The 20,709-nt window shown below is 52.5% G+C and overlaps 2 protein-coding genes across 3 annotated transcripts in view; both read right to left on the reverse strand.

Annotated features, from left to right (window-relative positions):
- The window catches only part of ALDH4A1 (aldehyde dehydrogenase 4 family member A1), a 29,563-nt gene extending 22,796 nt beyond the window's left edge, over positions 1 to 6,767 (reverse strand). Inside the window, 1 exon segment of the mRNA NM_001252213.1 lies at positions 6,705 to 6,767. Coding sequence (NP_001239142.1) covers positions 6,705 to 6,766 — 62 coding nt within the window. The 5' untranslated portion in view covers position 6,767.
- A 2,352-nt stretch (positions 6,768 to 9,119) lies between these two features.
- IFFO2 (intermediate filament family orphan 2) overlaps positions 9,120 to 20,709 on the reverse strand; it is a 49,945-nt gene continuing 38,355 nt past the window's right edge. For both annotated transcript variants that reach the window (XM_021095463.2, XM_021095461.2), the window contains 5 exons: positions 20,482 to 20,621; positions 16,470 to 16,590; positions 16,272 to 16,364; positions 14,751 to 14,881; positions 9,120 to 13,553 (listed from right to left, as the gene is read on the reverse strand). In XM_021095463.2, coding sequence (XP_020951122.1) covers positions 13,448 to 13,553; positions 14,751 to 14,881; positions 16,272 to 16,364; positions 16,470 to 16,590; positions 20,482 to 20,621 — 591 coding nt within the window. In that variant the 3' untranslated portion in view covers positions 9,120 to 13,447. The remainder of the gene's footprint in view (positions 13,554 to 14,750; positions 14,882 to 16,271; positions 16,365 to 16,469; positions 16,591 to 20,481; positions 20,622 to 20,709) is intronic.

Here is a 20,709-nt window from a genome sequence, read left to right on the forward strand (position 1 = left end):
CCGTTTCTCCTAACAACCTGCAGCGCCCCGTCCGCTCACCTGGGGACTTCGGGGCCTGAGCCTGAGACCCCAGCTGCTCCTCCCCACCCTCTGCAGGTACCAGGATCTGAGCTAAAAAGGCTGCAATGCCAAAACATCTGCAACAGGCGATGTCAGGGCTGCATGGAGCTGTGGGCCAGCCGATGTGAGCTCTGAAATTTGCAGAGGGGGACACTGAAGGGAAACGGGTGGTGCTGAACTCCCAGGTGGGTGGCCCCTCAGCCTCCATCCTGGCCCCAGGCACCCTCAGCTTTTGCCTAGACGACTCCAACAGCCATTCCAGCACCACTGACCCTGTGCTCCTCTCCAAACCCCATCCAGGAGGTACAGCTTTAATGTGAAAACATGATCATCACACACAGAGACACAGGGTAAGCACTCGGCTCAAAACTACACAGCAGCTTCTCATTTCTTCTAAGATAAAGAATCAGAATCCTTACGGAGGCCTCCAGACTCTGCCCATCACCCCCACCCCCTCCCACCTCATCGGCCACCCTTTTCTGCTGACCCCTCTTCGGGGATACCAACCTGGCACTGCCCTGGTAGGACCCCTATCGGATCATCTCATGGGGGACATCCCTCATGACTCTTGACTGTGCTCCCACCGGGCCCTAAGCCCCCCTCAGCCAGCCTGTGTCCATTCTGCTCACACACTGGCTGGACCACCGTCAGCATCAGAGCCACGCCTTTAGAACAATTAACACACAAGCAGACACCAGGTCCCCAGGACTGGACTCCCACGCCCCCAGTGGCCAGGGTCAGGGGCAGCCAAGGCCAAGGAGAGGAGCAGAAGGGAAACTGTCCTTGCTTCATTCAGCTTCTGGGCTTTTCAGGCTGTTATCTGGGACCTGATAAGACCAATCCTCCTTATCACTGAGATAAGGGGCCAGCAGTGGAGGTGAGCAGGGAGAAAGTACAGAGCCCGGGGCAGGACCAGAAGGGAGGGGCACGAAGCCCAGGAGGAGCTGCTCCAGAGAACATCAAGGAACTTTTCTGAAGTTTACAGCACGCCTGGCAGCAGGGTGCTAAGTGATTATCTCACTGAATCCACCTTACACTCGTATTAACCTCTGAACGATTATTAGGTCCATTTTACAGGGGAGGAAACTGAGATTCAGAGGTGAAAGGCCAGTGGTCACAGCTCGTGGAGTAACAGAGCAGAGTCTGAACCCAAGGATCCTCACTCAGGGGATAAATTTTGGCAGAAGCAGGTGGAGCATCTGCGTGACCCACAGTCACTGACAGGGTGGGTCCTTCCTCCTCACCCTCCAGCCAGCACCTCCTCACTTCCCACCTGTGCCAAGAGGCCCCCTAAGGGGGAGCAGGGGCTTGGCCAAGGTCACGAGGCCATCCACCAGCCCTGCCAGCTCAGCCCAGGGCTTTCATTGCCTGATTTCATTCACTGAGATGCTTGAAGTGGAGCGCCTGCAGGGGCACAACAGGACAGGTGGCATCCCTGCAGGGCTGGGGTGCAGGTTTAATCCCTGGCCTGGCACAGTGGGTTAAGAATCGTGTTGTCACAGCTGTGGTGTGGGTTGCAACTGCGACTTGGATCAGATCCCCGGCCCAGCAACTCCATATGCCATAGGGAAGACGAAAAAGAAAGAAAAAAGATGCTTGAAGCAACCTCTATTTAGTTTTTGAGATACCAGACACTCTTCAAAATGGTTTCGTGTACAGGAGTTCCCGTCGTGGCGCAGTGGTTAGCAAATCTGACTAAGAACCATGAGGTTGCGGGTTCGGTCCCTGCCCTTGCTCAGTGGGTTAAGGATCTAGCGTTGCCGTGAGCTGTGGTGTAGGTTGCAGACGTGGCTCGGATCCTGCGTTGCTGTGGCTCTGGCGTAGGCCAGCGGCTACAGCTCCGATTCGACCCCTAGCCTGGGAACCTCCATATGCCGCCTGAGCGGCCCAAAGAAATAGCAAAAGGACAAAAAAAAAAAAAGGTTTCATGTACAAATTCATTTAATCTCCAAGGCATTTTTGCAAGGTGGCGACTACTGTCATTCTTTTCCACATGGGAACAAGAGACAGCACAGAGAGGTTGAGTAACCTGCCCAGGGCCACACAGTGGCTGAGGTGGAACCAGGCTGCCCTGTGGACCATCCCAACAGCAACTGTTCAGCACCTACTATGTGCCATGCCAGGTGCTGGGCACCAGAAACAGGTACCCCCAGGTGTGTGTCCCGGTGCTGCTGCTGCCTGAATGAGGATTTCTGCAACTTTAGAAGCCAGTATTATGATCATGATATGTTTTTGTTTTTGTTTTTTGTCTTTTTGCCATTTTCTTGAGCCGCTCCTGCCGCATATGGAGGTTCCCAGGCTAGGGGTCGAATTGGAGCTGTAGCTGCCGGCCTACACCAGAGCCACAGCAACTCGGGATCTGAGCCACCTCTGCGACCTACACCACAGCTCACGGCAACGCTAGATCCTTAACCCACCGAGCAAGGCCAGGGATCGAACCCACAACCTCATCGTTCCTAGTCAGATTCGTTAACCACTGAGCCACGACAGGAACTCCTGTTCTACTTATTCTTTCACTCAACAACTCAAAGAGCGCACACTGGCTCCCAGGCCCCCGGCAAGCCACTTGTCACATCATCTCTAATCCTTGGGCTGCTGTTAATAGGACTGTCCCCATTTTACAGACAGGACACTGAAGGGCCAAAGGAGAGCAGACCTGGCAAGGCCTCAAAGTGCTAGGTGATCGTGGATTCCAGGGGAGGACAGTCCAGGTGAGAGCCAAGATCCGTATTTATATTGACACACAAATTTTTTTTGTTTTGCTTTTTAGGGCTGCCCCCATGACAGAAGGAAGTTCCCAGGCTAGGGGTCAAATCAGAGCTGTGGCCACCGGCCTACACCACAGCCACAGCAACCTGGGATCCGAGCTACATCTGCAACCTACAGCACAGCTCACGGCAACACCGGATCCTTAACCCACTGAGCAAAGCCAGGAATCGAACCTGCGTCCTCATGAATACTACTTGGGTTCATTTTCACTGTGCCACATGGAACTCCCTTTATATATAAATTTAATAAATAAAAGGACTAACCCAGGCACATAGTAAGCTTAAAATAAATGTTAATTTTTGTCCCTTACTTGCTCTTGTATTAGATCCTGCTGGGTGCTGGGGTCCAGGGGTAACTCCAGCTCGACCCCCACCCCACCCATGTCAGGGGAACCGCAGGCTAGAATCCCCCTGCAGGAATCCTGCTCACTTGGGACTTCTCTCAGCCCAGCTGGCAACTAATTTTCCCAATTTCAGAACCATGCAATGCTTGTCCTAGCCTGCCTGCCCCTCGGATGGGCACTGTTGGTGCTGCGGGGGCGGGGGGCGGGGGGGGGGGCTGGTACCTCCCACTGTTTCCTGGACAAACTCTGCTCTCTCACTCCTCCAAGCAGTGCCCCGGGCAGTGTCTCTCCCCTGGAATGTCCTAGATAATGTCCAATGTAAATAAGTATCTAACAAAGGTAATGAAATCGAGAAAACGGAAGGTCAGGGCCAAAGGAGATGGAAGGCAGTCGGTTGGGAGGTCTGGTGTTTACCAGCTTACAGCCTTGGACGAGTTTTCCTTAACTTCCTCAGTTGTTTAATCTGTGAAGTGGGGATGATAACAGCCACATCACAGGCTGCAGGGGAGCTACGTCAAATAATCCACGTGAAGGGTAAGTGATAGCATTGCCATCCCCGGGGCCATCGGTAAAGGCCAGGTGTTTGTCATGACTATCCTCAAGAGCCGTTTTGATAAATCTCTGTTGACCAGGAAGGAGTCACATGATCGTTCATTCATTCACCAAATGTTTGCAGAGGGCTTAGCAGATGCCAGGCACAGTTCTAGGCCCCGGGGGCATATGGTGAGGTAGATAAGTCTGCAGGAAAAGGAAAGCTACAAAAAGGATTTACAGATGAGCTCATTTTTAAGGTTGTTCTTCTAAAGCATATCTAGTCCAGAAACGTTAAAAGGCTAGAAATCAAAGCAACGGCAGTGGCGTACCTGGGGGTGGGGGGAGCCCAGGGGAGTTTTATAATCCCCTTTTTGCCTTATCTCTGTTTACCATGGACACATACTTATTAAATAAAAAGAAGATGCACAATCAAGAGTATGTTTAAAAATCAGTTGTGCTTCCTGGCACTCCAAGCAAAAAGGGAAACACTCCATGATGTCACCCATGCCAGTTCCTTAAGAGATGGTTTTTTCTCAGCACTCAAGTTTTATGTAACATAATCTCTGTAGAGATGATCACTAAAAATGTCCTAAAATTGCTTCTCCATAAATACAGACACAGGTGTGTTGTAAATATCTGTAAATGGACAAGTGACTAAATTCCAAAACGTGGCTCTCAACCAGGAGAGATTTTTGCCACCTTGACCCCAGGTGACATTTGGCCATGTCTGCAGACAATATTCTTTTGTCACGACTAGGGGATGCTATGACCTCTAGTGAGTAGAGCCCAGGATGCTGCTAAATCTCCCACAACACACAGGCAGTCCCTACAACAAAGGACTTTCGGACTCAAATGTTCATACTGCCTACAGTCCGAGGCTGGGAAACTGGGGCATCAGGCCAAGTGCTATATGCAAAGAGGTAACCTGAGCCGGCAGATCTGGTTGCAAAATGCTCTGATTGCAAAATGCTTTTTTCCACTCGGGAGGTTTTGTAATGAAGAGTGAGTCTGGAGGCAGCTTTATATTTGTCTTAACTGGCAGGTAATTTTCCCATCTATAAAATGGTAAGAATACAGTGCTTATCAGCCCAGTGCCAAGCCTATAGTACTTGATTGCTTGGTAACAATTGCTGTTATGAGGTGGTTTTGGTTTTTTGTTTTTGTTTTTTGTCTTTTTAGGGCCACATCCACAGCATATGGAGGTCCCCAGGCTAGGAGTCAAATTGGAGCTGTAGCTGCTGTCCTGCACCACAGCCCCAGCAACTCCAGATCCTTAACCCACTGAGCGAGGCCAGGAATTGAACCTGCATCTTCATGGATGCTGGTCAGATTCATTTCCACTGAGCCATGACAGAAACTCCAGAGTTTTGGGGTGTTTTTTTGTTTTTTCCAGAATATGGATTTCTTTCTACCAGATATTAGAGGATTTTTTGAGTGTTTTGTTTGTTTGTTTGTTTGTTTTGCCTAAGGCTCTCTTCCCCATTAAACTGAAAACTCTTAGAGGGCCCCCATCCACAAGCAAATCCCCTGGGTACCCCTCCCTGCAATGTCTAGCACAGCACTTGCACACGTGGGTAATCAGTAAACACGTGAATCTAGGCAGCTTTCATCTAGGGTCTGAGATGGGTAGTCTCAGAGTCCAGGGAGAGGCCAACAAATGGGATCACGTTGGTGAGCGTGGCCCCTGGTCTTGGTTTGGAAGGGCCCTTCTCTTCCATGTCCCCTTCTCTACCCTGTCTTCCACCTCTCCCCACTCCCAGAGAATACGCTGCCCTGCTGAAACTCATCCATGCCCAGGGCACCCCAGCACTATCCCTTGGGACACTGATTAACTCCGAACAGGCATGGCTGAGCCAGCAGGAGAGACAGGGCTGGCCACAGTCCTAGGGGTCGGGCAAACAAAACGCAAACTGGGGGCAGGAGCTGTCCAGCTCTGAAACAGAGACCAGCAGAAACTCGGGTCCAAAAGGGTGCATGCAGCCTCACCAGTCTATGGGCCTCTCTGGGGCAGGATCTGTGCTCTACCCATACCCTCCTCAAGACCAAGGGCAGAAAGGGGCTCTGAGAACAGGTATCACTGAGTGGGCAAGGGTCCAGGAACCCAACTCCACAGCGTGGGGATTTGCAAACCTGGATTTGTAGGGCAGCTCCACTCTGAAACTACACCCGGGTTTCTTCATCTGTAATTTGGAATAACAGCTACCCAGGAGAAGGTTAAACATGAGTGATAATAATGATCGTGGTTAATAGTAACTGGGCACTGCCTAGGTGCCAGGTACTGTTCACTGCACTTTACATGTACTAACGCATTTATTCACCATCACAGTAAGGCACATGCCCCAAGGACCTAGCACAGGTTTGGCATTCTATACACACCCCGTAAGTATTATTGTTCCACCTATCAGGAAAAAAATCCAAAAGGTCTCCTTTTCTTTCTCCCCAACACTTGACTTGAAAAAAAGGAGAAAAAGAAAAGCGAGAAATAGAAATGCTCGTAGACGGAGAAAGGACCCAAAGAAGCCCGAGGATGGGTCCTGAATGTAAGACAGAGGGTGCGGAGCTAAGAAGCGGGGTGTGCTAAAAATAGAGGTGCCCTCAGAGGAAGCCACAAAACTCCGGCCGTGTGCAAATTTCGAAGACCCAATACCAGGAGAAAGAAGAGTGACTGGAGGCTAAACTCTAAGCGAGGGAGCCACAAGAGCACCGAGCTACACCAACACGCTGCAAGACTCAGGAAGGGGATGCCCCTCGATGAAGGAAGGCGACCGCCTTTGGGAGACGGGGAGATCGCAGTGGGAGGAAGGCCTAGGCAGCGGTCGGACGGCACCTGAGGAAGTGTCACCCGCCGGAGGAGAGCCCCTGGGAAAACCGGCAAGGGTCTGGCAAGGAGGGAGTCCCGCACCGGGAGGCGCCCAGCGACCCCCCCCCCCACCCCCACCCCGGGACCCTCGGCCATTAGGTGCCGCTAGGGTTTTCCCCAGGCCCGGTGCTCACTCACCCGGCCGCCCTCCAGGGGCGAGCCAACAGGGCACGGCGGAGCGCGGGCAGCGACAGCAGCATCTCGAGCTCAAGGCGCGGCTGCTCGCTGGACCGTTCGCCCCCGGAGCTGAGAGAAGGCGCGGCCCCGCCCGGAGCGCACCACCTCGAACATAGGGGAGAACCTATCACTCCGGCCGTCCTCAAAGTAGAGCTCTACAGAAATATCTCTATATTTACCTTCTACTAACAAAATAATTCTCTTTTCATGGCATTATAAAGAGTATTATATGACAAAGAACAAAATAACTGAAAAGAGAATCCTTGAAATGTTCATATTTCCCCCTCCCCTCTTTATGGTTTGACCCAGCCGGCCTCCAAAAGGGCCGAGGGCCAGAGGGAGTGAGCTCCACCGACCAATCAGAGTGACACATGGGAGCTCCTGGACCAATCAGAGGTGTGGTCATGTTGCAGTCTTCTTAGGCCGGGATAGAGGGGCTGAAACAGCCAATGAAAAAGCGGGAGTGGAGCACGTGTGAGGCGGAGCGGAAGGACCGCGGGTCTGTGGGTCAGGTGCTGCTTGAGTCCCGGCCCCACCACTCTAGCTGCCCTTGATTTGTGGACGATAGACTCTTGACCCTGCAAGGCCACTCTGCAGCCAGCCCCCTGCCTCTACTCAGAGGCTGCAGCCCCTGGAATGAGCCTGCTGTCCCTAGTTCTGGCTTCCTGGCTGGCACCCAGCCGCCCTCTCTCTCCATCTCCGGGCCTGTAGCGGGGCCACCCAAAAAGCTTCCTGTGGCCTAAAGCTTAGATAAATCGGCCTGCTTCGTTGCAGATTACGATCAAAAGAAGATAAAACCCGAGCCATCCTATGCTCAGGCTGTCCTTCAAAGCCTTTATTTTTGCAACCTAGAGCACAATTTCAATTTTTCTCTTGGAGAAGTTGTTTGCCTGATGAACGTTATTTATTTATTCACTTAGGTCTTTTTTATGGCTACACTCGCGGCATGTGGAAGTTCCCTGGCTAGGGGTCTAATCAGAGCTGCAGCTGCCGGCCTACTACCCCACAGCCACAGCAACGTGGGATCGGAGCTGCACCTACGACCTGCAGCACTGCTCACAGCAACGCTGGATCCTTAACCCACTGAGCGAGGCCAGGGATCCAGTCTGCATCCTCATGGATACTGGTCGGGCTCCTTACCGCTGAGCCACAACGGGAACTTCCGTGATGAACGTTATTTAATACTGGGATTCTGAAGTCTTCCTGAGGACAGAATCTTAAGGGCGCATTCTATTCCTAAAGTGCTGTTATGGTTTTTCTAATGCATTCTTCTAATGTATCTGTTTAAATGTTTTCCAGCAGAGTGTACCCAGAACCCGCTGAGGAGTCATTAGAGTTCCAAAGCTCATGGTAGTTTATCCCTGTCATTGGCAAAAGACATAACCTTACTGAGCCTGTTTCCATGTCTATAAAATGGGGGTAATAATATCCACCTTAGGATGCCCTCATTATTTCATGCTACTCCTCTTTCTTCAGAAAGTCACACTCTTTCAGGCACTTTGGGGAACTTAGAGTGGGGAAGGGGAAAAAGAAAGAACAATCGTCCCTCAGTGTCTGTGGGAGACTGGTTCCAGGAAATCCAGCTTTGCTGGAGTCACTTACAGAAAAGGGCACAGTACAGTCAGCCCTCCCTATCTGAGGATGCGAAACTTGCAGATTCATAGAACCAACTATACAACAAGTGCAAGTCTTAGCAATGGTAAAAGTAAATCGGGATTGGTGGTGGCCATTTTTCTTCACCCTTAAAGAAAACCCTAGTCATGGAGCCCAGATCACACAGGCCAATGTCTCCCTGAATTCAGGCATTAGCAAGAAGAAACTAGAACATTGGATGGTGTCAAATCCAGGGCCTGGGAGGTGGCCTTTCAAGGACACTGTGAGGAGGTTTAAGAAATGGGGTCAATGTGATTAATAGGACCTCAATTCCAAACCAGCCTGTGCCAGTTATTCAGTCTGTGATCTCTGTGGCTCACTCGTCCTCCTCGGTAAGATGCGCAAGATAATTCCTGCTTTAACTACTTCCAAAGATTTCGTTGTGAGGTGCAACTATAACAGGTGATATGACATTTCTGCATTTGATCACTAATTGGCTAATTACTGTTTTACAGTTTTTATGTGGCCCTCTGTCTTGTCCCTCCCTCATCGCCACTTTAACCCTTATTTATTTATTTTGCTTTTTAGGGCCGCACCTGCGGCACATGCAAGGTCCCAGGCTAGAGGTCCAGTCAGAGCTACAGCTGCTGGCCTATGCCATAGCCATAGCAATGCAGAATCCGAACCCGCATCTTCATGGATCCTAGTTGGGTTCATTAACCACTGAGCCACAAAGGGAATTCCCATCCTTAATAAAAATTTAAAAAAAAAAAGCACGATCAATTCCAAGACATTTCACTTTATTTAAAAGAAGCCAATATACAGGATATAAAGGGCATGATATTTACAACAGTACAGTAAACAGGTTGGTTTCCGGTAGGATCAGTAGTCTTTCAATGAGTATAAACACCCCCCTTCCCCTCGACGCTAGACCCAGCTGGCAGACAAACAGCCACAGTGGGGTGGGATGGGACATGGGGATAGAAAGTCTCCCCAGATGGGACTAAAAATCAGGTAGATGCTAAAATGTTCACGAAGGGGTCTGGGTGAGCGTGCCTTTGCTTCATTTCTTTGACAGCCTGGTGGGGGGAACAGTGAGGGGTTTGCCCAAAACTAACACACAGCTCACCCTGAGCCCGAAATCTTCCACGTGTGGAAAATTCCCTTCCAGAGAGACTCTGCCTTTACCCCTCCCTGGCCGCCTCCAGACTAACCACTCTAGTTGAAGGCCCTTCTAGAACCACAGCTCAGTGTCCCAAGGTGGGACAGGGTATAAGGAAGCCCCCAACACCTTAGTTCCTCATCCAGGGCTCTGGAGGAGCATTATCAAGGATGATATCCCAGGCGTTGGCCTGGGGGAAGCACAGCCAGGGCTGGGCCATGGGCATCTCATGGCATTTCCACTCCTGCTCCAGCTGCCTGACCACCCGGGACCCACAGGAGCCCAGGCCCCAAGGAAGCCGTGCGCTCCCTGAACCAACAGCCACCGCCACCCACACTCTGCTGCTTCTCAACCCTCTCCCAAACGCAGCTGACTGGGAAATGGGTCTGGGCAGGCCAGGGCTGAAGCAGAGCGTGTCCCCTACCCAGCACCCCTTTCCCCTCCCACCACCCGTCTCCATTCTGAATGCCCCATTGCCCACCCACTCCCACAAGTGCCCATCCCCTAGGCCTCCAAGGACCAAGGAGCTGGGGGATCAAGGGACAGGGAAACGGGGTGAGGGGGGCACTCCGCTCTGCTGAAGCCGCTCCTGGGTGTGGGTGAGGAGGCAGTGAGGATGGGGAAACAGGGTGAGGGGAACTGATGATATTAAATCCAGCAGCAACATGCACCTTGTCCACAGAAAAACGCTGGGCTACCACAACTGCCTACCCTAGATTTAAAAAAAACCTTTCCTTTCATAAAAATAGATGAGAGTCTCTTGCTTTATAAATAGATTACATTTAGCTTAAGTTACACTTTATATTACCCCCTGCCCCACACCCCCTCCCCCATCCCAAGCCAAAGTGGTTTCATCTGAGCTACACCAACAGAGCCAAGTCCAAGACAGCTGGGCCTGTCGGAGACCTCTGGACGTGTCACCACAAGAAAACACAATGTGTTTACTTGCAAATCATGTTTTTCCCTGTTAAGAGTCTCAGAGTAGTGTGTGTGTGTGTGTGTGTGTGTGTGTGTTCCACAGCCAGGGAGCCAAAAAGAAGCTACACTCCCTGCCCCTCCCCAATCCTCTCTTTTTTATAAAACCCCCCAAAATAGGAGAGTGAGAGAGGGCAGCACAGGAGAGCCCATCTGAGAACAATTCTAAAATACCAATGTCAATATGACACTGGGCTGAGAAATAGAAAACCGAAATAAAGTATTTACAGCTTTACAAAGGACGGACCAGTTTGTCCCAACTGGACCTGGTGCTGCCCCAGCGAGCGTTGGGGTCTTTCTTGGCAAGCTGTGGGCTCATGGCGAGGGAACAAGCAGGGCCCACTGGCAACTAACTCAAAAAAGAACTTGGATGGAGAGGGAGGCAGACATGTTAAGACCCAGGACCGTACCCAGGAGGCAGGTCACCAACACTCTTGCTGTCCACCCCTCTGCCTGCCCCACGTCCTTGCTCCCCCAGGAGAACAGCTATTGAAAACCATCAGGATGGATCTTTCTGGCCAGCATCTGTCTCTGGCTCCCGCCGTTTCCATACACCCTAGGCAAATTCGGAGTACCCTAAGCCCCCAAAGACAAACATCCTATGTATCCAAGGGGAAAAGCAAAAATAATACTACTGGACACCAGTCACCATGGTAACCTTCCTTACCCCCAAATACTTATATTGTTGCCTTATTGTCTTAACTCTAAAGACAGGTCACCCTCCCACCACCTTGAGAAACAACCCAGGGCCAGCTTCCACTCTGCCTGCCTGCCCCTGGCATTGGATGCCTCCCTCATCCTGGTCAGAGGAGGGCCAGGGGGCGGTTAGTTTCCCGCCCTCCTGGAAACGGAAAATCTTTTCAGCAGCTGAGGTCCAAGCCCAACTGGCTCTGGTAACCTTTGGTTAAAATACAAATTAAAAAAAAAAAAAAAACCAACAATAACAATCATGACAATAATAACCAGGTATGTTTGAACCCTGTAACCTTTAGAACAAGGGTTAATGAGGAGGAGGGGAAGGGGCAGAATCTCCTCCAAAAAAACCATCGTCCCTTCACGTACCTAACAAGGGACTGTTTGGTTAATAAGAGATGCTAGGAACGGAAGGCTTTCAGCCAGACTTTCACAGAGAACCAGTAGAAGGTTTCCCCCAACAACAACAACAACAACAACAACAACAACAACAACAAAAAAAAAAAGGAAAAATTCACAATAAAGGCCACCAAGTTCTGATAAATAAAAATGACACACAATCACTAACACTCTCCTCTCTCTCCATATTTATATATATATATATATGCATATATTACGAACATAATGTACATTAGTTTTAAGACTGAAAAACAGGTGGGGAAAACAGAAGAGAGAGGACGCCCTTACAGGTCACTGGTACCCTGGGGAGGAAAGACGGGGCCTCATCTACTCAAGGCCGGAGCCCCTCCTCTGCCTGCAGACACAAGCTGCGAAGAGCCAGGGGTTCTGTTCCTTGGGCACATTTTGCTCCTTTCACCTCCAGGGGGAGCGCCTGAGCCAAGAAAACCAAAAATCACACCCACAGGAGTGGGTTCAAAACAGAAATTAAAAACAAAAAGCAAAGTCTGTTCTGCTGGCTCCAAGTTGAGATTTGGGGGCAGCCTCCACACAGTGCCTTTGACTCAGGCCCACTCAAGTCTGGGGAGACACTGGCTCAGATTAACTCCCCAACCGGCTGGTCAATCAAAGAATTATGGAAAGAGGTGAGCATATGTCCATGAGCAGAGCTCCGACTCCCCCACCTCCTCTCTGCCAGCAGCCCTGCTACCTCTCTCCCTTTCCTCTTCCAGTGCCTTCCAAGGGCCAAACAGTGGGCGACTGGGGCCCAGTGGGGGAGAACCAAGATGGCAGGCGGTACTGACCCAGCTCCGTGATGGAGGTGGGTGGACGCCAGGCCTGGCCCCCTTCAGACTTTCTCACAGAGAAATGACAGATCTATAACCTCTTATTGTTGGCTGAGAAAAAAAAAAAAAAGTCATCATCAGGACAATAAAAGACACCTCCCCCCACAACCCACAGAAGTTCCAGGAAAGCAAGCGGCCGGGTGGCTGGGGGCCTCGCAGGACCCAGGCCTCACTACCAACCTCAACCCAAAGCCCTCCCAAGTCAGTGCTCACCCTAAGAGTTTTCGAGAGACATCACTCTAGCTTCGGCCTCCCTCCCAGCTCCAGGGGAAGCAGGGACCTGGGAGAGGGCCTACCTTCCACAACAGTATAAGGCAAGCTGCTTTTTTTGTTTTGTTTTTTGCATAGTAGTTTAAACACAGTGAGGTTCCACCTTCCCCCACAGTGCCTTGTCCCTCTGCTTTTGCCACTCGATCCAAAAACACAAAATAAAAATTTGTCTCCCCCCCCTCCTTCTTTTCTCTCTTTTGGTAAAGTAACGAACCCTTGGGAAGTCCCCACCCAGGCCTGGAAAGGTCAAAAAGGCAAAAAGCTCCTTCCTGGGGGGAGGTTGACCATCCCAAGCCCAACTGCAGCAGAGGAGGGAGGGCAGAGTTTATGGCCAATCGGAGGAGCAGGTGGGAGGGTAGAAAATGGCATTGAACACGCCAGGGGCCCCCGCCCTCACCTTAGAGTTTTGTATAAAAACACCTGCTAGGAATAATTCTTTGGAGCTCAAAGTGGCTCAGCTTAAGGGAAAAGGCACAGTTAACACCGCATCGTCCGGACAGAAGTCTGCATTTGTAACGTGGAGAACAATAGAAATTGACAGCACCATTCCTTGGGTGGGTGGATGGAGAGGGGCACTGGTGGGCGGAAGGGAGGGAGGGAGGAAGGAAGCAGCGGTCCCTCGGGGCCTCCAGAGAAGGGAGGGCAAAGGAAGTCTGCGTGGTGAGGACTGGACCCCACTCCGAGGAGCCTTCCCGGCCCCGTGGGGAGAGGGTGGCAGAGGGCCCATCACCAAGACCACCAGGCACGGGCTGGGGGGGCCTCAGTCATCAGCTGACCATGGGCTCCACATCCGCCTCCCGCTCAAACTCGTCCTGGATCTCGTCTGTACTTCCTGAGTCACTGCTGGCCACGGAGCTGGGGGACGGTGAATTCCTGGAAGGCACAAGAGAATGGGGGACATCAGTGGGCAGCCTGGGGACCATGGAAGGGACTCAGAGAGCAGGAAAGATGGAGCAACCACTCCTGGAAAACCTAACCTCAGAGGAGGATCCTGCCCTGAGACCCACCCTTGCTCTGCTTTCCCTAGAATCTTGGAAGCTCAGGAGTTGAACGTGGCGCTTGAGACCTCTTTGGATGCCCTGCGCCAGCCTCTCTAATTGCCCTTGGTGCTGAGAGCTCCTTGGGAGCAGGAACCGTGGGTCAAGTTCAGTTCTTACCCGACCATCATCTAACACAGGCCTGGGCAAGTAACTCGGAGCTCAAAGGGAGGCCATACAGCATAGGGTTTAATAGCACAGGGTGCAAATTCTGGCTGTCACTGGTGAGCCAGGGGGTTGGGGACAAACTATTTTCCCTGCCTACATGTACGCACCTCCATCTGAACAACGGAGATAACAGCAGTGGGTTCTGGGAATCAAGCCGCCAATGGTGTGACATGCTAAGCGCCCCCCCCCCACACACACACACAACTTCCCTTTGCCTCTCCCACTCTTAGAGCCCAAACCACAGCCTGCAAGGACAGTCATAAAGAGAAGCATCTGTGCTTCATGCCAAGCATTTTACATGTATCATCTCGTTTTATTATTCGCAGGTCTGTCTCCCCCAAGAGGCTGTGTGTTCCTTGAGGGCAGGGGCTCTGTCTTTATTTTGATGTCCCCCGGCACATAAAAGAGGCCAGGTACATATCTGTCTCCTGGGGACACACCCACGTGGCCTTGGAAAAGAATGGAAAATTGCTTCCTATGGACACACTTGAGCCCAGCTCACTGCCTCCACCCACCGACTCAGCAGGAAGTGGGGCATGGGCTCCAGGAGGGCAGGGGCTGTGACGGTTCTGGTCATCACTGTGTCCTCGTGGCCTTGCACAGAGCAAGCCTTGCACAGTAGCTGTTGCATCAATAGGGGCCGGATCGTGGTGGGAGTCGCATGAACTTAGATGTGGAAGGCATCCACACACAGTAAGTGGCCAGTAGTCACTAGACCCGTGGACAGGTGGACGGACAGATGGACAGAGGGGCTGGGCAAATGAAATGGCCAGGCTATAAGCTGCAGCCCCACAAACACCCTCACCGCCTGCCCCCCCCCCCAGGTCACCACCATAGCATCGCCAGGGAGGACAGGGCCGGGTACCTGTCTGCGGAGCCTTTGATGAGCCGGCGGCAGGTCTCCATCTGCACGTCCAGGCCCCGCTTCATGCTGCACATCTCCATGTACTCATGCAAGTGTCGGTTCATGTCGCTCTTGGCCGTGGCCAGCTCCAGCTGAGAGGAACCAACATGGGATGAAGGGGATGCCGGGTCATCCTCCCAGCAGACCTCTCAGCAGCCTCCCAGCCTCAGTGGTGGTGGCATCGGGGCCACCCTGGGACACCACGCCCTCAAGGCCCTCCCTCTGCTCTCTGCTACTGGTCTAGGGCCCCTGGAACTGCTTCTGGTGGAAGGGGAATGGTTGCTTAGCAACCACAGGGGCAGCCCTAGCGACTCCACGCCACCCAGCGTCCCTGCACTCCTCTAGGTGGGCTGGATTAGAAAACTTCTGCAGTCTCTTGTTTCTGACCCTTCTCCTCCAAAAGTGACACATCCCCCAGGGAAGGAGCTGGCCTCCTCTTTGTCTAGCGTGACAACATCAGTGACTCTCACTGATAGAGGTGGCCAAGTGCACAGGCTTCAGGGCAGGGAGAACTGGGCTTGAAGGCTGCTTCCTTGCTGGGGGGCCTTGGGCAACTCACTTGGGCTCTCTCTCTCTCTTTTTTTTTTTTTTCTTTTTCAGCTGCCCCCGCGACATATGAACCTTCCCAGCCCAGGGATCAAATCTGAGCTGGAGCTGCAACCTACACCACAGCTGAAGCAACCCCGGATCCTTAACCCACTGCCCTGGGTCAGGCATGGAACCAGTGCCCTTACAGAGACAAGCCGGACCATTAACCCACTGTGCCACAGAGGGAACTCCCCAATTGGTCTTTTTAATGTCATCTCCTCCCCTATAAAATGGGGGCGCACAGTACCTACTGCATAGGGTGAAGGCACCTAGGTCCCTCTAGGCACTTGTGGCTACCAGGGAGGGTGTGTTTGTAAAGGGCTGACTGAGTGCCCAGCGTCACTTGATGTCACTCAAATATCAGGTCTTGTTATTTTGAGATCGCCATCTCAGTTAAATAACCTTTTTTTTTTTTTTTTTTGGTCTTTTTAGGGCCGCACCCACAGCATATGGAGGTTCCCAGGCTAGGGATCAAATCGGAGCTACAGCTGCTGGCCTACATCACAGCCACAGCAACGTGGGATCCGAGCTACATCTGCAACCTACACTGCAGCTCGAAGCAACACCAGATCCTTAACCCACGGAGTGAGGCCAGGGATTGAACCCGTGTCCTCATGGCTTCTAGTCGAGTTCATTATTGCCTAGCTACGATGGGAACTCCTCAGTCCAATAACTTTTGAAATAAACCTCTCTGGAGCAGACAGGGACCACCACCCCCACTTTACAGATTAGGAAACTGAGGCTCTAGGATAGGTGGAACTTGCCCAGGGCCAGGCAGGGGATCCCTAGACATCCCAACTCCAGATCCTGTGTCTGTCCGGCTCTACCAGCCCCCGTCCATGTGGGCACTTAACCACCAGGGGGTCTCAACCAGGTTGCCAGGGGGCGCCTCACCTCGATCTGGCCTATCGTTTCCTGGTACTCCTTGTCTCTTGTCTTGAAGAAGGACTCCGTCTCGTGGATCAAGTTGCCCAGGTTTTCCTCTTGCTGGGAAAACAGAACAGAGGGGACAACTTAGCCGGGCGCTGGGGTCTCAGGGAAAGAACAGGGATGAGGGACCATCAATCCTCTGGGAAGCTGGGCCCGGCTCACCTCGCCCTGCAGGTCGATGGTCGGATTGCAGTTGGTGAAGTCTTCCCAGAGCAGCAGCGTGTCTTCATTCTCTTCCCATGTGAGGCTATCACAGTCATCGTCAAAGTCAAAGGTCTCTCGCCTACGGGGAGACACGGGAGGGCATGACTGAACAGAAGCCAGGCTCCAGGGGTCTAGACAGGGGATAGCGAGGGCCACTGCCCTGATGGGCAGGCTCCTGCCAAGTGGCCACCCAAAAAGACAGGGGACGGTGGCCAAAGGGGACATGCACCTGCTCCATGGAATTTAAGTCTTTTCAAATGCAGAATGTATTTTTTTTTTTTTTTGTCTTTTTGCCTTTTCCAGGGCCACTTCCCATGGCAAATGGAGGTTCCCAGGCTAGGGGTTGAATCAGAGCTGTAGCCACCCGCCTACGCCAGAGCCACAGCAACGCGGGATCCGAGCCGCGTCTGCGACCTACACCACAGCTCACGGCAGCACCGGATCCTTAACCCACCGAGCAAGGCCAGGGATTGAACCCGCAACCTCATGGTTCCTAGTCGGATTCGTTAACTACTGCGCCACGACAGGAATTCCCAAATGCAAAATGTATTTACATATTATTTATACAATTTAAAGTGTATATTCCTAAAGATGCCAGGCCTTCATTAATGGAGGCTAAACATATTTTTCTCCAGAGTCCAATCTCGTGACTGTTTTCCAGGCATTTACCAGCTCATTTCTGGAGCCCCTACTATGCCCGGGGTGATTCGTATCATCTTCTTCACAACTCGGAAAGGTGGGTACTCTCATTCCCATTTTACAGACTAAGAAATTGCGGCTCAGAAGGAATAATTCACTTGTCCAAAGTCACATAGCTAGCCTGTACCAGAAACTAGGCAGATCTTTCTGTTTCCTACAGCTCTTTCCTCCCATCAGAACATCACCAAGCACCTACTATGTGCTGAGCACGAGACCGGCCACTAAGCATATTCAAATGCAATTCATTCCATCCTCTCAACAGTCCTATGAGGTGAGTGTGATCATTAGTCCCATGTTACAGGGTGAGGAACTGAGGCACAGAGGGATTAGGTGGACTTCTAGAACAATACATGCTGGAAATCAGATTTGAATGCAAAGCTGGAGCGATTTCTGGGCTCCCCTATTCACTAGACCCGGAAGGGAGGATGATGGACCATGTAGGAACTGGGGTTTCTGGAGATGCACTAGTTGCCCCAACTGGAGAGGACCATAAAAACCAGTCACCTCAAATGCCCATTATTCCGATGGGAAGCCTGAGGTCTGTAGGACATTCATTCATTTGACGCAGTGAATCAGCCGCAGAGGAATATGTAGGTCCCAAGTCCTCAGACTCCCATCCCCAGGCTCCTCACTGCCCACGCTCACTCCTTCAATTACCTCCTGGGTCCTACAGAGCATTGCTCTCAACTTGCTGACCATAGGCCCCTAGGCAGAGCCCAAGAATTCCAGGAAAAGAGCTGCCCAGAGCGCCCCCTGGAGCCAGGTTCCCCACCAAAAAGCAGTTCCTGCAGGAGCCTGCAGGTGGCTCCCTGCATCCAGGGACCAGAGCTGGAGCAGGGCTGCAGGGGGCCCAGGGGGAGGCACTGCCTGGCGGGTGGGAGAGGGAGGAGCAGCAGCTCCAGGAGAGCCCCTGGGTCACTGGTGGACCCATTGCCGCATCACATACTAGACTGCTGACTTCACTTCCTTCCCAGTGGCCGGGACCCGAAGGAAACCCCAGCTGAGTAATGAGGAACAAGAAAGGACAGGAAGCTGGACAAGAGAAAGGGCTCAGAAGAGGTGCCCCCACTCCCCCCAGACCTGGAGGGCAGGGCTGAGGAAGAGGGCTGCCTACTGTAGCAGAGAAAGTAGCAAATTCCTCCCCTTCTCCTTGGTCTGAAGCCCAAGCAACCGATTTTGATCAAAACAAAACAGCCCTGACACGGGTGCATTATTCAAAGACTTCAGAGGAACTGGCCGGGGGGCAGCTTGTGGCTTGGGTCTCAGCCCATAGCTAGCGGAGACGTCGGTGGGAGGGGGCCAGGGCCCCACCTAGGGTGCGGTCTGCCGGTGCGGCCTTGGCTCAACTACAAGGGAGGAGGGGTGATCAGAGGATATATATTTTTTGAACTTAGCTTTACAACCAGATGAATGCAATTGGATACTGAACCCAGTTCAGACCTGGCAATGCTCAGGTGCCCATTTCTGCAGCATCAGCAAGTTCCTTCACACACACGGGAGCACAGCTCTTTAGAGCACCCCCTTCCTGGGCAGCCTGGGAATTCCTGGTGACTTTATGAAAACCGGGGACCACGGTTTCTTCAGAGAAGCCCTTGAATTCAACCAGATGAACCCAGCTGTGTCTCTGGGGCATACAACCCTGCCCTACACTCAGGAAGGCCCACAGCAACGTTCAGAAAACCCACGTCGGCCAAGGGTTCTCTCCCAAAGCCGCTCTCGTCAGCGAAATACGAGCATATGAGAATGGGGGGATGTGAGAAGGGGAGTCAAGCTCAAAAGATAATGAAGAATCTAGGAGTCCTCTTGTTACCCTTAAAACAGCAACAACCCCCACCTCCCAGACACAGCCCCGTCTTAGTTCTGTTTCAAGGAAACAGCAGGTATCCGAAGCGTCAAACCATCCTGCCAGCTCTGACTCCTAAGTCGCCAGAGTGGAGCGAGTATGGCAAGGGAAACAAGAGGGAAAATCCTTCTGAGCAGGAAAACAGCCAGTTGGGAGCAAAGCACTGGACCAAAATTTGGGGGCCTGGCTCTGTCCCCACTCACACAGCTCTCTCTGAGCCTCAGTGTCCTCCCTAGGCCATAAGGGGACCGGATGGAGTGATCCTTGGACTCTGCTTCCCCGAGCAGTGCAGGAACCAATGGGACAGGCCTGTGCCCCTGGCTCTTGAAAGGAGTATGAGGCAGGAGCACCAGATGATTAGGGGTGCCCTCCTGGAGGGCCCCGGGAGGTTTGTGATGGCTCATTAGAGCCAAGTGCTCGAATCCAGCCCTGCTTTTGGAAACCCAGGCGTCCCAGGAAGGGACATCAGGCCAGAAGGCGTGTGTGGCCCTGAGAGTCAGATGCAAGGGGGCGGAGGGACGGGACATAGGGGTGGAGAGGGAGGATGGCATCCTGGGCAAGAGCTGACTTCCCAGGGCCCCAGGGCCCAACTACAAGGGATTCTGGGGAGAGAGCAGGTGAGAGCAGGCCAGTGGGGCAGAGGGAAAGGTGGACTCCAGAGGCCCAGTCCCAGCCTGCCCTCTGACTCAAGGCCTCAGGTGAGTCAGCCAAGGCCCGCAGCTGGCTGCTCCCCTCCCCTCCCCCACCCCGCCCGCGGATACTGCACGGATTAGAGCGAAGATGGATCAGGATTGCAAGTACACTGCATCCCTGCCCCAGAAGACCATACCCAGCGAGGTTCTAGTAGACCAGCTTGTCCGAGAGGGGCGGGAGAGGGCTGCTCACACTGGCAGCATGTGGCAATTTCCCACTGTAGCCAATTTGAAGCTACAAATGTGCTACCCCTGAACCTGGTGTGGGCAGAGATGCATACAATCCGCTTTCACGAGCTGGTCCAAGCCGGCTCAAGCCCACCACTGACCCTCCCCAGCCCAGACTCTGCCTCTAACCCAGGCAGCAGTGCATCCCGAGAGGGAAAAATAACCAAAAAAACCAACTTTGTATGGTGATGGAGGTGAACTAGACTTATTGTGGTGATTTCCCCACACACAGAAGCATCAAATCATTACATTGCATACCTGAAACTAACACCAAGTTACACATCAGTTACGTCTTGATTAAAAGAGTCACCCACAAATAGGACCGCCATTCGGCCCTTTCTGAAAATGTAAAACTCCCCAAATGCTAACTGTTGGAAATGAATCCAAATTCTTTCTAGAACACCATGCTGGCCAACCAAACACCTGCAGGCGACTTTCAGCCCCGGCCACTGGTTTGCCACCCCTGCACCAGGGCCCCCCCAAGCGCCTGAGCAGCCGGGATACTCACAGCTGGTTAAACATGCGTTTCATCTCGTCCGTGATGTTCATGGAGCCGACCTCGTCGTCCGAGAACCGGTTCACCTCCCCGTCCTGCTCGGAGATGTCATCGTCTGAAGCCACCTTACGCTCTTTCTTTTTGGGGACCACCTGACCCGGAAAGGAAGAGATCCAGTTAACTGGGAGGCTCAGCCTGCATGGAGGGCGGGTGGACTGGGAAGGGGGCCGGCGTCCCATG

Source organism: Sus scrofa, chromosome 6 (genome assembly GCF_054392235.1).
Source record: "Sus scrofa isolate SSC_HxYL_T2T_F1_AM1 chromosome 6, Sscrofa_HxYL_maternal_Yorkshire_Landrace_v2.0, whole genome shotgun sequence".
Lineage (NCBI taxonomy): Eukaryota > Metazoa > Chordata > Mammalia > Artiodactyla > Suidae > Sus > Sus scrofa.